This window comes from Gopherus evgoodei, chromosome 2 (genome assembly GCF_007399415.2).
Source record: "Gopherus evgoodei ecotype Sinaloan lineage chromosome 2, rGopEvg1_v1.p, whole genome shotgun sequence".
Classification (NCBI taxonomy): Eukaryota; Metazoa; Chordata; order Testudines; family Testudinidae; genus Gopherus; species Gopherus evgoodei.
This window is the reverse complement of record NC_044323.1, coordinates 118,854,096-118,876,511: the sequence shown is the minus strand read 5'-3', so window position 1 is coordinate 118,876,511 and position 22,416 is coordinate 118,854,096. Positions and strand designations below refer to the sequence as shown.

Below are 22,416 nucleotides of genomic sequence, written 5' to 3'. Positions count from 1 at the left end.
GCCTTTTCAAAAATGGTTGACACTCTCCCTTCACAAAGGAAAGTGTCAATGATCCTCATAGATCAGGGGTGGGCAAACTACAGCCTGCCAGCCCATCAGACCTTTTAATCTGTCCCTCGAGCACCCACTGGGGAGCAGTGTCAGGGGCTTGCCCCACTCCACCTGACTCCTGGAGGCAGCAGCATGTCCCCCCTCCAGCTCCTACACATGGGGCAGCCAGGAGGCTCTGCACGCTGTCCCCACCCCAACTGCCAGCTCTGCAGAGCTCATTGGCCAGGAACCACGGCCAATGGGAGCTGCACGGGCAGCACCTGTGGAGAGGGCTGTGCGCAGAGCCACCTGGCCAGTGCCACGCCTCTGCGAAGGAGCCGGAGGGGGGACATGCCGCTGCTTCCGGGAGCTGCAGGGGCAGCACGCTGAGCCGCCTGGCTATGCTTCCACGTAGGAGCCAGAGGGGGACCTGCTGCTGCTTTTGGGAGTGGCCTGAGGTAAGCGCTGCCCGGAGCCTGCACCTCTGACCTCCTCCTGTGCCCCAACCCCCTGCCTCAACCCCGATCCCCCTTCCGCCCTGCATCCCAGCCCAGAGCACCCTCCTATAGCCCAAACCCCTCATTTCCAGCCCTACCCCCGAGCCTGCACCCCTAGCTGGAGCTCTCATCCCCCTCTGCAGCCCAACCTCCTGCCCCAGCTCAGAGCCCCCTCCCACACCCCAAACTCTTCATTTGTGGTCCCACCCCAGAGCCCGCACACCCAGCTGTAGCCCTCGCCTCCTCCCGCATCCCAACCCCTAATTCTGTTAGCATTCATGGCCCACTATACAATTTCCATACCCAGATGTGGCCTTCAGGCCAGAAAGTTTGCCCACTCCTGTCATAGATGATGCCCCAAACCTCCCATGCTGGTCCTTACAGTCACAGTGGGCAAGGATCCAGCTTTATGAATCATAGAACTTAAAGGGACCTCAAGGGGTCATCTAGTCCAGTCCCCTGCACTCATGGCAGGACTACTTCCTGACAGGTGTTTGTCTAACTTCCTCTTAAAAATCTCCAGTGATAGCGATTCCACAACCTCCCTAGGCAATTTATTCTAGTGTTTAACCACCCTGACAATCAGGAAGTTTTTCCTAATGTCCAGCCTAAACCTTCCTTGCTTCAATTTAAGCCCATTGCTTCTTGACCTATTCTCAGAGGTTAAGAAAAACAATTTTTCTTCCCCCTTCTTGTAACAACCTTTTACATACTTGAAAACTGTTATCATGTCCTTTCTCAGTCTTCTCTTTTCCAAACTAAACAAACCCAGTTTTTTTTCAATCTTCCCTCATAGGTCATATTTTCTAGACCTTTAATCATTTTTGTTGCTCTTCTCTGGGCTCTCTCCAGTTTGTCCACATCTTTCCTGAAATGTGCCTAGAACCGAACTCAGTACTTCCATTGAGGCCTAATCAGCACGGTGTAGAGCAGAATAATTGCTTCTTGCGCCTTGTTTACAACACTTCTGCTAATACATCCCATAATGATGTTCGCTATTTTTGCAACAGCGGTACACTGTTGACTCATATTTAGCTTGTGATCCACTATGATCCCCAGATCCCTTTCTGCAGTACTCCTTCCTAGGCAGTCAGTTCCCATTTTGTATGTGAGCAACTGGTTGTTCCTTCCTAAATAGAGTACTTTGCATTTGTCCTTATTGAATTTCATCCTATTTACTTCAGACCATTTCTCCAGTTTGTCCAGATCATTTTGAATTTTAATCCTATCCTCCAAAGTGCATGCAGCCCCTTCCAGCTTGGTGGTATCCACAGACTTTATAAGTGTACTCTCTATGCCATTATCTGAATCATTGATGAAGATATTGAACAGAACTGGACACAGAACTGATCCCTGAGGGACCCCACTTGTTATGCCCTTCCAGTATGACTGTGAATCACTGATAACTACTCTAACTACTCTCTGGGAACGATTTTCCAACCAGTTTTGCACTCACCTTTTAATATCTCCATCTAGGTTGCATTTCCCTAGTTTATTTATGAGAAGGTCATGCGAGACAGTATCAAAAGCTTTACTAAAGTCAAGCTATACCGCGTCTACTGCTTCCTCCCATCCACAAGGGTTGTTACCCTGTCAAATAAAGCTATCAGGTTGATTTGACACGATTTGTTTTTGACAAATCCATGCTGACTGTTACTTATCACCGTATTATCTTTTAGATGTTTGCAAATTGATTGCTTAGTTATTTGCTTCATTATCTTTCTGGATACAGAAGTTAAGATGACTGGTCTGTAATCTCCTGGGTTGTCCTTATTTCCCTTTTTATAGATGGGCACTGTATTTATGAACTTGCTATTGAAATAAGTTGCTTTTATTAACAATGCAAAAACAAATTAGGTTATGTATATTGTTATGCAATTTATAAATTAGGTGTTGGTCTTTGGCAGATTTGGGAATTTACTAGGAACCTTAGGGTGTCTCTATACTGCATATGGGAGTGAATTTCTCAGCCCAGGTCCACAGACTCATAGTAGTAGGGGTGGTGCTAGAATACTAAAAATAGCCATGTAGACATTGCTTTGACGTTGTCGCTCATGCTGGAACTGGGCAAGGACGCTCGCTCCCAGATGCAGTGTAGACATTCTTAGTGACTGAGTATGAGAACATACGCTTTTCTGGCTTTGTTTTTCAGGTGCATTTTTGTGTTTAGATAAAAGCCTTCAAATATTCTTCAAATCAATATCAAATCACACATTCTTCAAATCAGTACTACGTATGTGCTTGTGCTTTGTCTGGAAAAAAATGTTCTAAAATAACAAAATACTTGAAGTGTCAAAGGAGTATATTGAGTGTTTGTGGTACTTTTCCCTTTAACAGAAGGATTTACTGTGGTTTTTTTTCCTTGAATAGATGTGTGATCGAATATGGGAAGGGGAAGTGGATAAGAAGGGCGAGGATCTAAAGATACTAATAATATCCAGATGAAAACTGGTAGAATGAAGTTAAGACTGAGGGTACATATCAGTAATTTAGGGTAAAATACATTACAAGGATATTGTAATTATTAAAAAAAAAAAAAAGAATCCCAGGAAATTCAGAGTTAAGGTTAAACTTAAAAGAAATCCAAAGATGTTGAAGTATGAAAATGCAATTTGGGTTCCCAAACAAACTTAACTTTGCCCCATCTCAATAGAATAATCGTACAATTATGTATTTGTGTTGTTGATTAAACTTATTTTTAAAAGACACATTGAATTTATTCTACCCCATGAGAAATCCTACAAAAATTGCTCTATAATAATAAGTGGTTTATTATATAAGTGTCGGCGGGCCTGTACACATCTATTAAATATGCAAATTATGGTTTACATAATTTGTGTACAATCTCCAGTTTTCCAGACTTTATTGCCTTAAATTATGTTTCTCTCCTCCCTCGTGACACACTCTAGGCTGATGTCAATGGAGTAAATGAGAGCCCTGCATGATTTGCATTCCTGAGTGCTAGATCAGAGCAGTCCTTGTAACCCTCCCAGCACAAGAATAGCTGTTTTATATGGCCCTTGCATTGGAGAATTCCTCCTTATATACCTCTCATTCCCCCTTAGCATCCATTCTAGGTGCATAATCTGATTCCTGATTTGCAAAAAGAAAATATTAGGTTTGCAATCAAATTGTTGACATACTTAATTAGAGCAATTTGTATAGCAATGTTTTAGGAAGAACTACTAACCAAAGGAAATGCTTAAAGTAGAACAATACAATAAAATGCTTAATTTTTTTTTATATTTTGCTGCTGTTTATAATAGTGATGCTATTTGTTACACTCTTGTTGCCAAAATTGGCTCTCTCTTTAAGTAATGTATTGGAAATGTTTATTCAGAAGTGATAAGTAACTATCAAATTGAAATAGATTTTTCTAAACATTTTATGCCTTTCATTCAGGCCTGTTAAATTATGAAGGCTTTTGCATTTTGAGACACTGTTCAACAATGGAGGAAACAGACAGGGAAGCAGTTGCAACAGCTGTACAAAGAGTAGCTGGAATGCTTCAGCGACCTGACCAGTTGGATAAAGTAGAGCAGTACCGCAGAAGGGAAGCTCGTAAGAAAGCCTCAGTGGAAGCTCGACTAAAGGTATGATACTAATAGAGCTGAGCATCAACAAAGTGCATAACAAAGCAGAAATCTTTACTTTCTGTTCAAATTGTTTTAAGTCTTGGAGTTTAGTCTTTGCTCAGTACAATCACTATGCCAAAAAACAGTTGTACAAGTACGTGCTAAATTTTGCATGACTGAAAGCTGTATATTGATTGTAACTTCATAATTCATTGTGCTTCTAGATAATCACTCAAATACCCTGAATACCCTCAGACCCTACAACTGCTGCAGTTCAGCACTAGGCACCCGCTATTCCTTATGCATTTTAATATCTAAGGAAACAAGGCTCTGTTATAATCATTGGCAGTTAATGTTTCAGTAAAACTTGGAGATTGCTTCTCAAAAAAGATCCATTCTAAAAATTTAGCCACTGATTTTACCTCGGTTTATAGAGGATACCTGCAGATTCTAAAGACTGGAGTTTGTATGATTCAAGAAGGGAAAGGCACCTGTGTCTTGTCTGAAGGCTGGGAAAATCCTTTTCCTATTTGCCTTTATTTAAATGTTTAGATGTGTGAATTTGTTGATTTCTTATTAAATTTAAATTATTTTAAGCAACAGTAATTTGTGATATGCATCTGAATATCTCCTATTTAACGAGTCCTTAAATGAGGAGTATTATTCTCCCTGTATCTGCAGAAGGCTGGGGTAGAAGGTTTTTTCAAGGACGTGAGAGTGGAACTTCATAACTTTGTTCTCTTTTCCTGAAGATCCAGTACCCTAATGATCAAAAGAGGGGAACTGACAAGAATTTCTTATCTCAGTTTCAATAATCCAGCTAAGGGAGGGTTCACAGTTATGAAAATGGAGATGAACGTTAAGTGGCAATTCTACTGATAGATGAGGTAGTAAAAGACCTGGTGTCTGTCTGTAACTGTATTGGGTCTGCAATGATGACAGAAAAATACAGTATTATAATTAAGAACTGCATATCTGACTTGGAAGAGACAGCGGGAACAGATATTTAAGAATAAGAATAACACTTGCATTTATTCTGAGGGTCTCAAAATGCCTTAAAAACATCTAATTAATTTAGTGTCACAACACCTGTTTGAGGATACAAAATAATTATTTTTTGAAGATACCATACAGTGCTCCTACTTGGTTCTAGAGCTTCCATCACGAGATTGCCAATAACTTCTATAACTCTGAAGGCTTTTTGTTGTGTTCAGGGTGCTGGTTTGCATGCCTCATGTTCAACTAAACCACTAATACTTCAGTTCCTCCAGAATACTTCAAGTCAGTTTTTATCTGACTGAGGTAAGCAACAGAGCTTCCATTGACCTGTAGTGGCTCTTGACATATCTTTTGAAGTCTCTTCCAGTTTCCAGATCCATTGTTTTCTTTTCTGATTACCCTGTTATCTCAGTTATTCTTCATTTTTAAAAATTACTTTATTTCATGTTCTGACTTCCATCAACCAACTGTATGTGCTGGACATACTTTGATGCATCCCAGCTGATTTTAAATGCTGTCCCACACTGGGGTCCTAATTGAAGAGTTTTTGCTTGATAGGTGGAACTGACTGTTCTGTCCTGCTTAGAACTGTGTGCCACTGTTACTATCCTCCTGCCTTTACAAAAGTGACAGCTTTGCTGCTGCGAAGCTGTGTTGGCTTCCTGTCACACCAGCCTGTCTGCCATGCCAACAAATTCTGCAAGACTCTGCCAGTCTAAACCTTGCCTTTCAGGTCAGAGAACCCCAATTCCCGAGTTCCCTGGACATTGTCCCCCCTGCAGTGTCCAGTCCCTCTCACTGGACACTTGTAGAAATTATTAGGTTTGCTACCTCAAAAGAGGCAGAACAGATATCAGCCTGTTAGGTTAGCTGAAAACTCACACTTCAGTTTAATACATAGTACTGAGAGGATTTTGTAATAAAACAAGAATAAGTTTCTTAATAAAGAACAGAGATTTAAGTGATTCTAAGCAAGAAAGATAGACTGATATGGTTACAAACAAAACAAAATAAAACAAGCTTTGTAGTGACTAAACTTAATCTTTGCCTAAGCTGTTTTCTTACTCTCATAGTTATCAGCATTACCAGTCCTCCAGGTCAGGGTACCCAACATTCACAGAATCAAAAGGCGTTGTTCCTTGTATTCAGTAAGTGATGGATAACTAAAATGTTATCCCCTTCTATTACCCAAAATCCATTGTCTCTGCCTTAAGAGACAGGAAGACATCCTGGAGTGCAGACTCTGTCCCCCAAGTGTGCTCTGCAAGCTGCCATTTGTTAGCTTGATTGTTCTGTTTACCTTGCATGTAAATGTACTGTCATTGTCCTCTGGTTTACAAAGCTTGATCTAGATAGGTACATCCATATTCCTTTGTCTAAGGCAGGCTGGTTTATCAGCTCTTTCCTCAACATATTTTAGGAATCTGTTTTCAGCACACATACGTAACTCATTATACACCACCCATATATACTTCATGCAGTGATGTTCATAACCAGTGTGTCACTAGTTTTCCTAGCAGACCTTATTCGATGTACTTTTATAGTATACAATCCATTGATTCAATTGCTTATTTTTTGGGGTTCAGATCCTGTTTTCCCTCTGGACCCTGGTTGTCACACTGACTCAACATGTGCTGACTTGTAATGGTTCTTGGCTGTGTGGAAAATGCATCTGATGTAAAATAACTTCTCTCTTGCACCTCTGTTGGGTTGTGTCTCCCAAGGATTCCAGCTACTTTCATTTTGCAATGGAGAAATTTGATTTAGTCACTGTGCTTGGTGATGGCTTTGAATTTAAACCCAGTTCTTATAGCGGAGACACTTCAGCTCTACTGTTTCCTTACAGTCCTAAGGATGTGGCGTGTTAAATAGCATTGTACTGGGGCTTCTGTCCTGGTTCATGATGAGTGCTGGGTCTCTAGTTGCTTCACCACTTTGTTTTCCCAACAAATAAGTACCACATTCATGCCTTTTTCCCCCTAACACCTCTTCTCCATTTTCATCCATTGATAGGGAGAAAAAGAATTATAACAGCTTTATAGAATGCTTCAATTATAGCTACATTCTTAATAGGCACAGTATAAATAGGTGTCTGGATCGTTATGCTTCTCATAGGTTTGCCACTGCAATACTTTTAGTCTGAGCTTGTGAAGAAAGTTTAGAAAACACCTCACTCTGCCACCCCATTATCCCAATTAACAGAAAGTACATACATTTTACTCAAGAATGCAGTTGAATAAATAGTTTCCAAGCATCCCTATGGCTGCTCGATGATTGAAACAGTTATGGCTTGGTCTAAATAAAGATTTTGCTCAGGATTAATTGATATGGAGTAGTCATGGTATTCATGTGGCTGACTGTCTTAAAATCTTTCATAGATGCATTTTTTTTCTTTCTCCTTTGATAAAAACCATCCTATAGATTCTGGGGAGGAAATGATAATTTGTACTTTTTCAGGGTTTTTTATATAGGTATATTCTTCTGTGATCGTCTTCTTTTTTTGTAAGACGCATCTGTCTTAGACTCTCCAAGAGATCTTGGAGTCATCTGGATAGTTCTCTGAAAACATCTGTTTAACATATAGTGGCAGTCAAAAAAGCTAACAGAATGTTAGGAGCCATTAGGAAAGGGACCGGCACTGGCCCCTGTTGGCAGACAGGATGCTAGACTAGATGGACCATGGGTCTGACCTGGTATGACAGTTCTTATGTATAACAATAAGATACTGGTGGAATAGTTGAAAACATAAAAAAACCTTAGTTTTACAATGTTAATATATAGTAAATATATTTAATAACTCTCTTTATAGGCAGCAATCCAGTCACAATTGGATGGGGTACGAACTGGTTTAAGCCAACTGCATAATGCATTGAATGATGTAAAGGATATACAGCGATCTTTGATAGATGTCAATAAAGACTGGCGACAGAGTATCAACACCATAGAAAACCTCAAGGATGTTAAGGATGCTGTAGTCCAACATAGTCAGCTGGCAGCTGCTGTAGAAAACCTCAAAAATATCTTCTCAGGTAATTCAACACAAATCTTTGATGTATGATTTAACAATCACAAAATGAAAGAAAGTATATTCAAATGGCATTAAAGACTATCTTACTGTAAGGGGAAGATGTTGAACTTAGCTCCCCTTTCTTAATTAATCATTACTCTTAACCAGCCTGAATTTGCCTTTGGTTATGTACTTGCAGCCTCCATAACTTCAGTGGGGTTGCATTGTTTGTTAGGGGAAGTTTACTGGAGGGAGTTTACTTCACATGAGTTGCAAGAAGATCCCAACTGCTGATATTGTAGGGACTAGTGAATACACTGCACTATTCATACAGCTTTATGGGTATTTTAAACAAAAGTAAATGATGCCTTCTGTTGGCTATATGATTCTATAAATCTGCGATAATGTAGTCTATAATCAAAATAAAGATTATGATTAAAGATGTAGCACAGTCATTAAAAACGCAAAAATGATTTGCAGCAATTCTTGAACATATCTGTGAGCCATTACTTAGGGCAGGGGTTCTCAAACTGGAGGTTGGAACCCCTCAGGGGTCGCAAGATTATTACATATGGGGGAAGGTCACGAGCTGTCAGCCTCCACCTCAAATCCTGCTTTGCCTCCAGCACTTATAATAATGTTAAATGTATAAAAACGTATTTTTAATTGATATGGGGGGTCGCACTCAGAGGCTTGCTATGTGAAAGGGGTCACCAGTACTAAAGTTTTGAGAACCACTGACTTAGGGGGAACCAGACTAGCAAATAGAACTCATACATTTTCTGCTCATGTTTTACAGTCTTTCTTGATATATTTATGGTTTTGTAACATTTCTTTTTGTATCCTAATAGGGTCATATTACTAGTTTTTTCTTTTTTGTCTTTATTTTTCAGTGCCAGAGATCGTCAGGGAGACTCAGGATTTGACTGAGCAAGGGGAACTTCTGCAAGCCCATCGAAAGCTGATGGACTTAGAGTGTTCTCGTGATGATCTGATGTATGAGCAGTATCGTATGGATAGCAAGAACACCCATGACATGAATCTCATCCATGTGTACTTTGGGGATTTACAAAAACTCTCTGAGGAGCTTGCCAAACAACTCTGGATGGTGGTTCAAAGATCTCTAGTTACTGTTCGTCGAGACCCAACCTTGCTTGTCTCCGTTGTCAGGATAATTGAGAGGGAAGAGAAAATAGACAGGCGCATGCTAGACCGGAAAAAACAAACTGGGTTCATTCCTCCTGGCAGGCCAAAGAAGTGGAAAGAAAAAATGTTCAATATTTTAGACAGAACTGTAACTACCAGGATTGAAGGCACGCAAGCAGATACTAGAGAATCTGACAAAATGTGGCTTGTGCGCCACCTGGAAATCATACGCAAATATGTCCTTGATGATCTACTGGTGGCCAAAAATCTAATGGTTCAATGTTTTCCCCCACATTATGACATTTTCAAAAAATTATTGAGCATGTACCACCAAGCTTTGTCCACACGCATGCAGGATCTCGCTTCAGAAGATCTGGAAGCAAATGAGATTGTAAGCCTTTTAACTTGGGTTTTAAATACATATAAAAGGTAAAGGCAACTTGTTTATTTTAAACTGTTTTATTAGGGATAGTTTCAAATATATATGTAAAATATTTTTAATTGGATTGTATATACAGATAAGGGTGCAGATATGTGGTGAAATATTATACGCAAAGAGATCCATATGTACTTTTTGTAGAGCCTGTATCATGTTTTATGCAGAATTGTTATACCTAGCTAGGCATCTCGATTTTGGGGATGCGTGTGCGTGTGTGTGTGTATATATATATATACACACACACATATTTAAGATATAGAGAAAGGGACATCTTTCTAAACAGAAAGCAGTGTAATCTTAATTCAAGGTTATTGTTACATTTCTTTGTTGCACATTAGAAGTAGCTCTCTGGCTAAACCCTAATGCTCCTTAAAATGGACTTTGGTTGTGATCTGTTTCCTATCATTTCTTGTAAGTTTAGCATTTTGATGCATTTGCTTGCACCTGTTAATCTGAAAAAATCTTTGTTTTCAGATTTAGTTGAGTATTTTCCAGAGTTCAGTGGACTGTGTTCACATCCAAGTTTACTTTTAATTTTCTGTAAACTTCTGCATGTATTTGTGACCAAAATTTTGGGCATGGATGACAGTCCCAGGAAATGTTTTAGGTTACCTACTTTCCACATCCACATTCAGCAGGGGTTCTGGCTGTTCGAGTTTCAGTTGGTGATTACTGCAGTGTAGAGAAGAATATGATAACTTTCCACTGAAACTTTCTCCATGATGGGGAAAATGTGGTGACTTGAATTTCTGCCCAGGAGTTGTCACATATACTACTGTGAAATTCTTTTTCCAGTTTTCTTTTATGTGGTGTGACTAATGTTAGGACAGCATCAAACACACATGTGGTGATTTTTTTTTTTTAAAGTCTTATTCAGACAAAGTAATTGGGATCAATAGCTTGAAAGGCCAAACTGTCTTGCTAGTCTAGGATTGGGCTTATTGATTCCTTGCTCATTTAGTTTATAAAAAAAGAGTTCAGGCAATTGTTAGGTTTATACGCGTTTTATGGTTCCTGCCTCATGGCACGCAAATACCATTCTTGTTTACTTAACTCTTCTCAATGGCTGGCATTGACTTGAATTGTACACACTTTTCTTTATAGCTGGTTGCTTGGTTTTGCTATAATTTTCTTTGATTAGTTGAGTCTGGTATAAACCTCTTAGGTATAGAGTAATATTTGATAATGAATAGGCATGAAACATAATCACACTGCAGAATTTTTTGTGACCAGCTCCAGGATGCATCTTGAGTCTGGAAATCTGTACTTTCAGTCTGCCTAACAAGCAAACAAACAAAAACAATAAGCAACAAAAAACAAAGGGAAAAAACGATGACGATAAGCAGGAGATATTCATAGTCTTCTAAATAGAAAAAGTTTCTAAATTAATGTCCTGCTTCCTGTCTATCCTAGTGGTGTATTTGAATGTAAAGAAATGCTAAAGAGGCGTCCATGCGTGCGCTAGGCAACTTGGTCGTAACTTAAAAATAAATGCAACCGTTTTCAACATTAGCTGCCAGTGATCATGGTTAGAAATGGGAAATTTTTCTCCACTGAAGATGCATTTACAGATCTTAGAAAGGTCATGTATGGTGCTCATGAAATTTGGAAAAAAGGAATTCTAAAATAGTCAAGTTTTATTTTGCTTTCCCAAAACTTGGCTCATAAGCTGTCTTTGAGTTGAATCTGTGTCTGATAGCTGAGTAGAAGAGAAATTTAAGTGAGGCTTGGAGTGAATTAAAAGGCTTAAATCGCTTCCTCTCAAATAAATATTTAATTCTGATAGATTGGCTGTCTTTTACAACTGTCTTTTAAGTAGTTGAGGTCCTTGGAGTCCTGGTGCTATTTCTTTATACAGATAAACACACTGCTATACAGAAAGTGCCCTAGAGATACTTTACATGACTGCATTAGAGTCATGGCCTAAATCCAAATTTGTGTTTTAGCAGATATTTACTAATAAACTGTTGACATTAAAAATGGAGGGAAGGGAGTCAGCAGTGAGATTTAGGGGCAATGCCAGGCTCAGAAGCCCAGCCACCTTCAGACACAACTGTTGGTAAAATCAGATTCCTAACTGGGTGATATCTATCGCCCCTATATCTTTCCCTATGTTGCAGTAGAGGTAGCTGGTGATGGCATAAATGGATGGGATTGACTCTCACCCACCTAAGAGCCTTGTGACTGGTGAGGGTGGGGAAGTATTAACACAGGGGGAAAGAGAGGAGTTTTGTGTGGAGGAAGAATGAACTTTTGGTTAAGGACTAGGATGTTGAAGGTGTGGGCTCTATTATTAGCTCTGCCATAGGCTTGCTTCGTTTGACCTTGGGTGAGTCACTTAATTTCTCTGTTCCTCCGTTCCTCACCTGTAAAATGAAGATGATGTGGGTTCCCTGAGGCTAGAAGTATTCAGGAACTACTGACAGTGCCACAGAATAACCTAAATAAACAAACACCCCTCTACCAGTCTGTTTTTGGGTCCACTTCTCCCATGAATAACACCCAGTGAACTTCAGCAAACAGAACTGAATTCAGGATTCCGAATTGCAGCTGTGAAACTGACGAGTCTTGTGAGTTTTACTCTGCTGCTGTTTGGGACACAGTCACTGTGCCTCTGTGGGTCACAGCTGAGAATACCAGATTCAGGACAAACTGCTGAGAAATGGGGCAGACCCACCCCAAAACTGGTATTTATTCTTCCATAAGATATACCGAGCCAATAACAAAAGTAAACATCTGTCTCACCACACAGGTTAACAAGAAGTCAGAAATGCAGTCTCCTTAGGTATCCTAGCCTTTGTTTCACCATGCATACACTAGACTTTATGGTGAGTGGTTATCTAAAACCAATTTAATCAAAAAAGGATTTTTCTGATCCCAAGAAATAACCACATAGCCAGGTCAATAAATAACTCAGATCTTACCCAATAATTATGCTGTTGCTGATCCTTTAAGTATCTAACATCTATAAGTTTATTTATAAGAGAAAAGAAAGAGAAGAGAGTTCAAATGGTCGTGGAAAACAAATACAAGAACTTTGCAATGAGTGTATGTATCAGGCTTGAAGCAGTGATGGAATAAACTGCTGGCTTGTAAAGTCTCTGGTAACTTCCAAAAGATTGGAAGGTCTTCAGTCCATTGATTAGAATGCTCCTTTTATTGTAAGTCCACAAATCAAAGCATGAAAGAGGCAAAATGGAGATGCTTCCAGGGTCTTTTATATCTCCACCCATGTGGAGAGGATGCTGTCAATCTCAGTCTTAGTTTGTGGAAAATTACAGGCACAAGATGGAGTCCAGGGTCATATGAGTTAGTCACATGCCCTTGTGTAAACTGATGACTCATAGGAGCAGCCATTACCTGTACTCTGGCTAAAGCTTCCACAGGAAGGCTCACCGGGCAGGAACACGCTTTTTCTATGGCCTATTGTGTTCTTTAATTGGGCCATCAACTTGAATAGTTCATTCACAATGTGCTGGCCAGACTGGATGTAAATTACCTTGTGGGTGTTACTCCAGGAGCAAATACATTTGCAATACCAGTACATAATCAATATTCAGAACTTTAGATACAGAGATGATACTTGCATACAAACAGGATAATCATATTTGATTGTGACTTTTCCATTGGTACCTTACATGACATAATTTGTAAAATATTTGTTGCAGTTGTCTAACAGTGGCAATATTAATGATCTAAATGGTCATGTTTCAATCATATAGTGTCATAGAAACCTCTGGGCAGCAACCTGCATGCTCAGGAAGATGTCACTGCATTGTTTACATTTGGAATGTAGTTTTAGTAGCACCCAAAGATTTCGGTTGGGACTGGATAATGCACACAAGCAGAAAAGAGAATTCCTGCCCTGACGGGATGCTTTTCTGCAGAAATTGATCGCCTAAGCACTTGGCATGGAAAAAGTAGAGTTTTTAGCTGTATTGTTAACATACACTAGGGATGTAAATAATGTTTTAAAAAAGTAAACGTTTAAACTATTAAAATGTTACTGGTAAAACGTTTAACTGTTAGGCTCTGGTGCTGCCCTTGCGCGCCCAGGGTCCCAGCTGCCAGCCACTGGGACCCATGACAGGAGGGGCCAGGATCCATGGAGGGGAGGGGGGATGGGATCTTGGGAGTGGGGTGGGAGCTGAGTCCCGCAGCAGAGTTTAAATGTTAACCAGAATACCTTACCAATAAGACTAATGCTTATCGGTTAACATTTTACATCTCTAGTCTACATTACCACCTCTACAGTGGCACAGCTGCTGCAGTGCTTCAGCTACACTGCTGTAGTGTAGACACTGAGGGCTTGTCTACATCACCAAGTTGCAGCGCTGGTGAGGGGGTTACAGCGCTGCAACTTAGGAGGTGTACACATCTGCAGGGCATCACCAGCGCTGCAACTCCCTGTTTGCAGCGCTGGCCGTACTCCTGTTTTGTCGCGGGTGTAGAGGATCCAGCGCTGGTGATCCAGCGCTGGTAATCAAGTGTAGACACTTAACAGCGCTTTTCTTGACCTCCGTGGAATAAGCAGGTATCCCAGCATACCTGAGGAAGCCTCTGTTAATCAAGCAGGTCTCCTTCCCCGGTTTGCTCTCGCGTTCCCCGAACCCCGAGCAAGCAGGTCTCCTTCCCTGCGGTTTGCAGGGGGGTTCGGGGAACGCGAGAGCAAACCGCGGCGAAGCTGGTCTCCTTCCCCGGTTTGCTCTCGCGTTCCCCGAACCCCCGTGCAAGCAGGTCTCCTTCCCTGCGGTTTGCAGGGGGTTCGGGGAACGCGAGAGCAAACCGCGGCGAAGCTGGTCTCCTTCCCCGGTTTGCTCTTGCGTTCCCCGAACCCCCGTGCAAGCAGGTCTCCTTCCCTGCGGTTTGCAGGGGGGTTCGGGGAATGCGAGAGCAAACCGCGGCGAAGCTGGTCTCCTTCCCCGGTTTGCTCTCTCGTTCCCCGAACCCCCCTTGAAGCCGCCCAACAGCGCTGCAGTGTGGCCATATCTAACACCACTTGCAGCGCTGGTTGCTGTAAGTGTGGCCACTCTGCAGCGCTGGCCCTATACAGCTGTACTAATACATCTGTAACAACCAGCGCTGCAAAATTGTAGATGTAGACATACCCTTAGGCCTGGTCTACACTGGGGGTCGGGAGGATCAATCTAAGTTAAGCAACTTCAGCTACGACATACTTAGACCTACTCACTGCTGCTCCCCTGTCAACTCTGCCTGCGCCTCTCACAACGGTGGGGTACAGAAGTCAACGAGAGAGCGCTCAGGGGTAGATTTATTGCGTCTAGTCTAGACGCGATAAATCGACCCCCACTGGATCGATCACTGCCCGCCGATATGGTGCTTAGTGTAGACATACCCTTAATACAGTGAAGGAAAGGGTTTTTCTGTCACATTAATCTGTTGCCCCCTTGAGAGGTGGTAGCTAGATTGATGCAAGAATTGACCTAGCGTGTCTACACCAGGATTTAGGTCAGCTTAATTATGTCTCTGAGGTGTGAATTTTGCACAACCCCAAGTGACATGGCTTGGCTGGCCTAAGTTTTAGGTGTAAACCAGACCTAAGACATATCTAGGAGCTACTGTAAGTGATAGTGGTGCTTTGGTAGTTGGCACTCTTCCCTCTAAGTTAATATTGAGCCAATTCCCTAGAATGGCTATGAAGCATTCTTTTTCTTGAAGTGCCATGTTTTTGGATGAAACCTAAAATTAAAGTCCTGGTCACAAGCATGTTTCTTAGGCCAGGTTACATATATTCTATCCCTGCTCTTATCTCCATCTAAAGTAATTACACTTTGCCCATGTAAATTAGTCACTACAGTTTCAATTGCATAAAGATGTTTTTCACTTCCTTTCTCTGAGCTGTTGCAGAGTGCTGTTGGAGCGGAAGTGTTTCACCTAGAGATGGCTGCATTTCAATAGTGAGCAAAGTGATCTCTAGAGTTTCAGTATATCACTTCAAATTTGTAAATGATCTTGGTGATGTCATGCTCTGTAAAATAGATACTGGTAATTAAGAGAGGCTCCTCCTGACTCAGTGTTGGATATATGTGAACTAGAAGACCAGTGAGGTGGAACTGGAAACGGGGATTGGTGGCTATCTTCAGAAAAGTGAAGTAGAAATAATAAAAAATTGATTTTAAGATATATATGTATATATATAATATAATACAAAAATTCTCATTTATGTTTGCGTTTTAGGAATTTTTATTTCCTTAATTTTTATGAAATAACTTTTTCATTTACAATTTACAAAACACTGTAAAAAGTTTTTCCAAATATTGTAATAAAACAATTGAAAGTTTGTGCTTTGCTTGGATAACTCCAATTTGGGGTTTGGAGCTGAAGGGCTGTTGCTGCTATCTTATGCTTTGGTAGGGTTGTGGCTTTAGTCATGTACACACAAAGAGATTAGTCTTCTTGCTTTAATATCTTTACAGTAATATTTTAAATTCAGATGAGTTTAAGTTTTGGTTTTGCCCTTGCTAAATTGCATCAACATTAGGGTTGCCCTACTTTCTTCCTCCTACAAAAATGTGACCCCTTCTTCATGGCTACAACATATAGTACCGAACATTTGAACTATATTTCTAGTTCTGTAACAACGTGTATATATACTGTCTCCTCTTTTATATTTACTGTATACTTTTAAAGAACTATGGCTGCTTAAAAGAAACTATGGGATGATCGGTACTGTTGACTGGGGGTATGTTGATCATTATTGACTCCCCTTTCTGATGATAGGCTTCTGTACTTAAAGCTCTGATTATGTTTGTTTACACTAATATCCCCCCCTAAATTTTAGAATGTATATGTTCTGCCTACAGTGTCTGTGTCAGAAGTCCATAGTCAGCATAATTTTTTTTTATGTATAAAGTTATTAATGAGCAATCACTCAAAGTTCTAGATAAAAAAAAATTTAGAAATGGATATAGGGATAAAATTTCTGTATGAAAGATATATGTACGTAAATGAATTAGTACTTTAAGTATTTTTGGTTAGCCAAATAGTAGTTCTAGTTGTGAGGTTTCTTTGTACTTTCAGTTAATTTTATTTTCTGGATTAAGTATTTTCAGAGACTTGTAAATAATGAAAAATCATCTGTTGAAGTCGTATAGAAATTTGCAACCTTTCTGATAACTTTTTTTTTTTCTCCATTTGCAATTTATGGTTTTATTTTTTCGTTTCAGTACAGAGATGATGGGAAATTCCGAACTGGCCCCAGAAGTGGATGTAAATTCTTTAAATCCTTTAATTTCACAAAATGTAGTAGACCAGCTTCTTAGCAAGTACATGTCGACGCTTACTGTAAGTAACAATAAACTTCTGGACTCCTTCAAATAAAAATAAGACACCTTGTGTTTGTATCTAAATTCTTAAAATGCTCTTTCATCAGAGGAAAAACTTGTGATTTTTTCCTAAACTTTAATTGGGTGTAATTAATTTTGTGAACTTCATGTACATGAGAATTTGGCTTTGAACAGTTAATCAAATGATTTCATGGCTACATTTCAATAAAACACAAAGGATTGTTTATGCTTCATAGAAGTTATTAGCCACAAGAAGTGGCCACTATGGTGTTTTATAATTTAGCAACTCCTAAATTCACATAAATGGTTAGATTACATATAGAGAGCTGTCAGTTAATTGCAGTTAATACATGCAATTAACACAAAACAAATTAGATTTTTTAAAATAGTTGCAATTAATCGCAGTTTTAATCACACTGTTAATAATAGAATACCAATTTAAATTGGTATTCTAAATATTTTCGGATGTTTTTCTACATTTTCAAATACATTGATTTCAATTACAACACAGAATACAAAGTGTAAAGTGCTCACTTTATTATTTTTTATTACAAATATTTGCACTGTAGAAAAAGAAGAACAAAACAAATAGTATTTTTCAGTTCGCCTCATACAAGTCCACTCAGTCCTACTTCTTGTTCAGCCAATCACTAACACTAACGAGTTTGTTTAGATTTATGGGAGATAATGCTGCCCACTTCTTACTTACAATATCACCTGTAAGTGAGAACAGCCATTCACATGGCACTGTTGTAGCCGGCGTTGCAAGGTACTTATGTGCCACATAAGCTTACCAGTTGCATGCCCCTTCATGCTTTGACTTGTAGGCTCTAAAGTATTATGGTTTTGAGTGCAGTTACATTAAAAAAGAAATTCTACATTTGTTGCACTTTCATGATAAAGAGATTGCACTGCAATTATTTGGGGTGAATGAAAAATACTATTTCTTTTATCTTTTTTACAGTGCAAATCTTTGTAATAAAAATAATATAAAATGAGCACTGTACACTTGTATTCTGTATTGTAATTGAAATCAATATATTTGAAAATGTAGAAAAATATCTGAAAATATTTATAATAAATTTAAATTGGTTATCTATTATTGTTTAACGGTGCAATTAAAACTGCAATTAATCATGACTATTTTTAATCTATTGATTAATTGTGATTATTTTTTTGTTTGACAGCCCTAATTATATACTGTTATAGACCACAAAATTCTAGTACAGTAACTACCGTATATACTTGTTCATTAGCCTGTTCGTTTATAAGCTGACCCGCCAAGATGGATAAGTAAAAATAGCAAAAACTGTATGACTCTTTCATAAGCCAACCCTATACTTCAGGGGTTGGAAAACTTTGGCTCCCAACCTGTCAGGGTAAGCCGCTGACGGGTCGGGACTTTTTTTTGTTTTTTTGTTGGTTTTTTTGTTTTGTTTTTATTTTTGTTTTTGTTTTGTTTTTTACCTGGAGCATCTGCAGGCATGGAGCTGCTCAGCTCTCTGGGGTTGCGGTTTGCCATTCCCAGCCAATGGGAACTGAAGGGCTCCATGCCTTCAGGCACTCCAGGTAAACAAAACGACAATGTATTAGATATTCAGTTAAATGATTACATAGAGCAGGGATCAGCAATCTTTGGCACATGGCTCACCAGGGAAGCACCCTGGCGGGCTGGGCCAGTTTGTTTACCAGCTGCATCCGCAGGTTCGGCCGATCGCGGCTCCCACTGGGTGCAGTTCGCCGCTCCAGGCCAATGAGGGTTGCAGGAAGTGGCAGCCATCACATCCCTTGGCCCACGCCACTTCCAGCAGCCCCCATTGGCTTGGAGCAGTGAACCGAGGCCAATGGGAGCCGTGATTGGCTGAACCTGCAGACACTGCAGGTAAACAAACTGACCCAGCCCGCCAGGGTGCTTACCCTGGCAAGCTGCATGCCAAAGGTTGCCGATCCCTGCCATTGAGTTTTAAATCATCAAATTTTGGTGTAGACTTGTTTGTAAGCTGACCCCCACTTTTTGATGTGTCACGTTTTTACAAAAAATATTTGGCTCATGAACGAGCATATATGGTATATCAAAACTTGGCATACAGTCTTTTCAACTATGGGCTCGCTCTTCAAACACCCTGATCTTCTTGCATGTCTGTCAGCTTGACTCTTGTATGCAGTGTAGTTGTAGCCATGTTGCTCCCAGGATATTAGAGAGATAAGGTAGGTGAGTTAATCTTTTATTGGGCCAGGAAACTGAGCCAGTAAAAGATGTACCTCATCCACCTTGTCTCTCAGGATGACTCTTGAGCAGGCATGATAGAAAAAGCCTTTTAATGAACAGATGGTTTCCATGATACCTCAGAACTATCCAAGGTCTACCTATTTTGCTTATCCACCTTCCACCATGGAGCATGGCACAAAGCTAGGAAATCTTTTGCTGTCTTTCAGAATGGGCATGTTAACAGCCAAAATATCTGCCTTAGGTCCAAGTGGTTGCCACTTGAAAAATATTTGGGTGTAGAACAAGTTAAAAAAATGGTTTGGGGGAATTTTGAAAGTTTTTCATGGGATTGAAAATGGACCAATTTTCCATTTTTGATGACAGCTTGAGTCTTTATTGAAATTGTGTTTGAAATAATAATTGAAGGCTTTTCTTTACAAAAACATACACCTTCAGGAAATGAAAATGTCCTGTAATTGTTTTGAACATGATTTTGATAAATTTCAATTAAAAAAAGTTTCATTTTTTTGTGAAAAACTTCAAAAAAGGTGACTGATCTTTACAAAAGCTTCATTTTGGGGGAAAAAAGGCCATTGTTGTCAAAATAAATTTGTGTGTGTGAAATTTTGATCACCCCTATTTAGATGATAGTGATGGTTATAACAGTAGCCATGAGAGTGAGTGAAAATTGATTTTCCTTCTTGGTTAAAATACCTTTAATTATGAAAAGGGATATTTGTCTGAAGGTCATGGTGGGTTTTTTCCTATTTTGATTCCAGGTAATTTTATCTTTGCTTCTTCCTGTTTCTTTTTAATCTATTTACTGCAGTCCAACATTATTGGTTGGCTACGAAAAGCATTGGAGACAGATAAAAAAGACTGGATAAAAGAAACTGAGCCAGAAGCAGATCAAGATGGGTACTATCAGACTACTCTTGCAGCTATTGTTTTTCAGGTATGCGTTAATTTAAAAAAAAAAATTCTGAAAAAAAAATAGAAAAATGGGGCAGGGAGAAAAGCAAGAAAACCAGGAAGCTCTTGAAATGCAGATTCTTTGTATCAATACAGACTGAATTGGTTTCATTTTCTCATTATGAGATGCTTACCTAGAAGAGTGGCAGCCTCTTGAGCTGAAAGAGTGAACGTTAAGGATATTTGTAACACTTTCATGGTTCTCTCATAAGATATCTAAGAATATCCAGAAACATCAGTGAATCATTTATGATTTTCTTCTTTTTTCTGTCATACTGATAGTATTTTGCTTGCTACCTACCTCCTTTTCTGTACAGCATCATTACAGGAAGGGAAGGAATGTTTAAAAACCGACTGAAGCTTCATTTCTTACCTATAGACAGTACTGAGTAGGGACAGCCATCTTTCCTACTTTTGCCTTGAATTTTTGTTAAATTGGAATCTATGAAACACCTAAGGAATGTTATGTATGGGTAAGAATGAAATGGAATGTTGAAGAGATTGTACCTGGGTTCATCCAGAAACATTCTTGCATTCTACAAATTTAAAGATGACCTAAAAAGGGGTAAATGGGTTTGTGGCTTTCCTGTACGTGTGTGTGTGTGTGTGTGTGTGTGTGTGTGTGTGTGTTGTTCCTTTTTTTAAAGGTCAGGACATGTCTCCATTTTCTTCCCTTTGCCCCTCTCCAAAAAAAAAAAAAGTTGCTATGTTGTGTTTTCTTTTTCTGTTTGTGTGGGTTGTTTTTGTTTTGTTTTGTTTTGTTTTTTACATTAGAAAGTCAGATTTTGTCAATTGTGGAAGAGTACGACTGACTGGCAAAGTAGTAGGTTCGTGACATCAGTGATACGAAGGATGTGAAACCTGAATGAAAAGGGAAATTATTCTTATTCAGACAGTTTAAAACTGTTCATATGGGCGTTTTTTGTTGGTATTTTTATGCTAACACTTGTTTAACTAAGAGCCTGTTTATATTAGAGAAATTTGCACTGAAGTAACTACTCATATATCTACTTCTGTTTAAACTCCTAACATGGATTCTCTACACTGATGCAAAACTACCCATGTAACTTAACTTCAGGAAGCTACTGGTGTAATCATACTGGTACAGTGCATCAGTATTAGAGGTTTACACCAGGATAGCTATACTAATGCAAATTTCCTAATGTAGATCGGCCTTAAAACACTTGGGAGAAAAGCTCTCTCTCTGTGAAGGATCCAAAAACCTCACCATTTCAATGCTACTTCAGTTAAGAGCTCCCACCCATCTACATGTGAATCATGAAAGAAGTCCTTCAGCAAAAATAGGGAAGATAGAGCTTGACGTTCCTGATACTTCTAAGATTAAAAAAGTAGAACAACCTCCCCTTTTTGTGTGTGGGGGAGCCTTTCAAACATTCTTTATAAATCATAAAAAGTAAAGTCACAAAACCATTTTGTTAATTTTGCAGTTTACATTTAAAAGTAGTAGGCAAATATCTTAAGGGGAGTTTCTTTTCCCAGTCTCTCGCATGTTCCCCACCTTGTCTCCATGACCTCATCTACACTAAGGTTTTCATCAAATTAATCCACACTTGTACTAGCACCGGTTCTGGTTCTGGTTTCTGAACAAGGCTAGATGACAAATAGTTAAAATGCTGGTGACTGATCTACACTAGCACAACAACCATTGACCACATCAGTGGAGTAGCTCCACTACTAATGCAACAATGAAAGACTTTCAGAAACTTGCCAGCATAAAGGTAGCTTCTATATCCTCTCACGTTCTCATTTATTTCCCTTCTTTGTTTCATCTGTATGTCTTCTCCCATTCCCTTCCCATTCATCCCCATAATTTTAGAGCACCTTCATCTTGTGCCCAGTTGTGAGCATTCTTCTGATGCCAAGTTATCTCTTGCATATGTAGGAATAGGTAGAAATGCTGAAGGAGCTGACTTAGACATTGGTCCACCATGAAGAGCAAATCAGCACTGATTTGGAGATGGGGGGAATCCAGAATGATGCTTCCTTACATGAAAAATATCTGACTGCCTCTCGGTACTGTTTTTTAAAAATCGGACATATGTGGATGCCTGGGAAGAAGTTACCTATTAAATTCATGGCAGTTGCTATTCTGTTGATTAGTAGGAGAGAGTGTATGGATTTAATTAAAAAAAAATGTGGGGGATCTCACACCAGTTTAACTCTCCAAATAGCATTTTGTAGGGAATCCTGCCATGTTTGTGTCGCTATTCCAGC

The 22,416-nt window shown here is 39.5% G+C and overlaps 1 protein-coding gene and 1 long non-coding RNA gene across 4 annotated transcripts in view; one reads left to right on the top strand and one right to left on the bottom strand.

The window, feature by feature from the left end:
* Positions 1–22,416, top strand: part of EXOC3 (exocyst complex component 3) — a 37,625-nt gene that overhangs the window by 4,400 nt on the left and 10,809 nt on the right. For 2 of the 3 annotated variants that reach the window (XM_030551605.1, XM_030551607.1), the window contains exons 2-6: positions 3,930–4,120; positions 7,911–8,130; positions 9,002–9,683; positions 16,881–16,998; positions 20,039–20,164. In XM_030551605.1, the coding sequence (XP_030407465.1) occupies positions 3,977–4,120; positions 7,911–8,130; positions 9,002–9,683; positions 16,881–16,998; positions 20,039–20,164 (1,290 nt within the window). In that variant the 5' untranslated portion in view covers positions 3,930–3,976. Of the gene's footprint in view, positions 1–2,903; positions 3,002–3,929; positions 4,121–7,910; positions 8,131–9,001; positions 9,684–16,880; positions 16,999–20,038; positions 20,165–22,416 lie in introns of those variants that run through there. The other variant, XM_030551606.1, reaches the window with a different exon arrangement.
* LOC115646110 overlaps positions 9,709–22,416 on the bottom strand; it is a 34,501-nt gene continuing 21,793 nt past the window's right edge. Inside the window, exon 4 of the long non-coding RNA XR_003998941.1 lies at positions 9,709–10,971. This is a non-coding gene — a long non-coding RNA (uncharacterized LOC115646110). The remainder of the gene's footprint in view (positions 10,972–22,416) is intronic.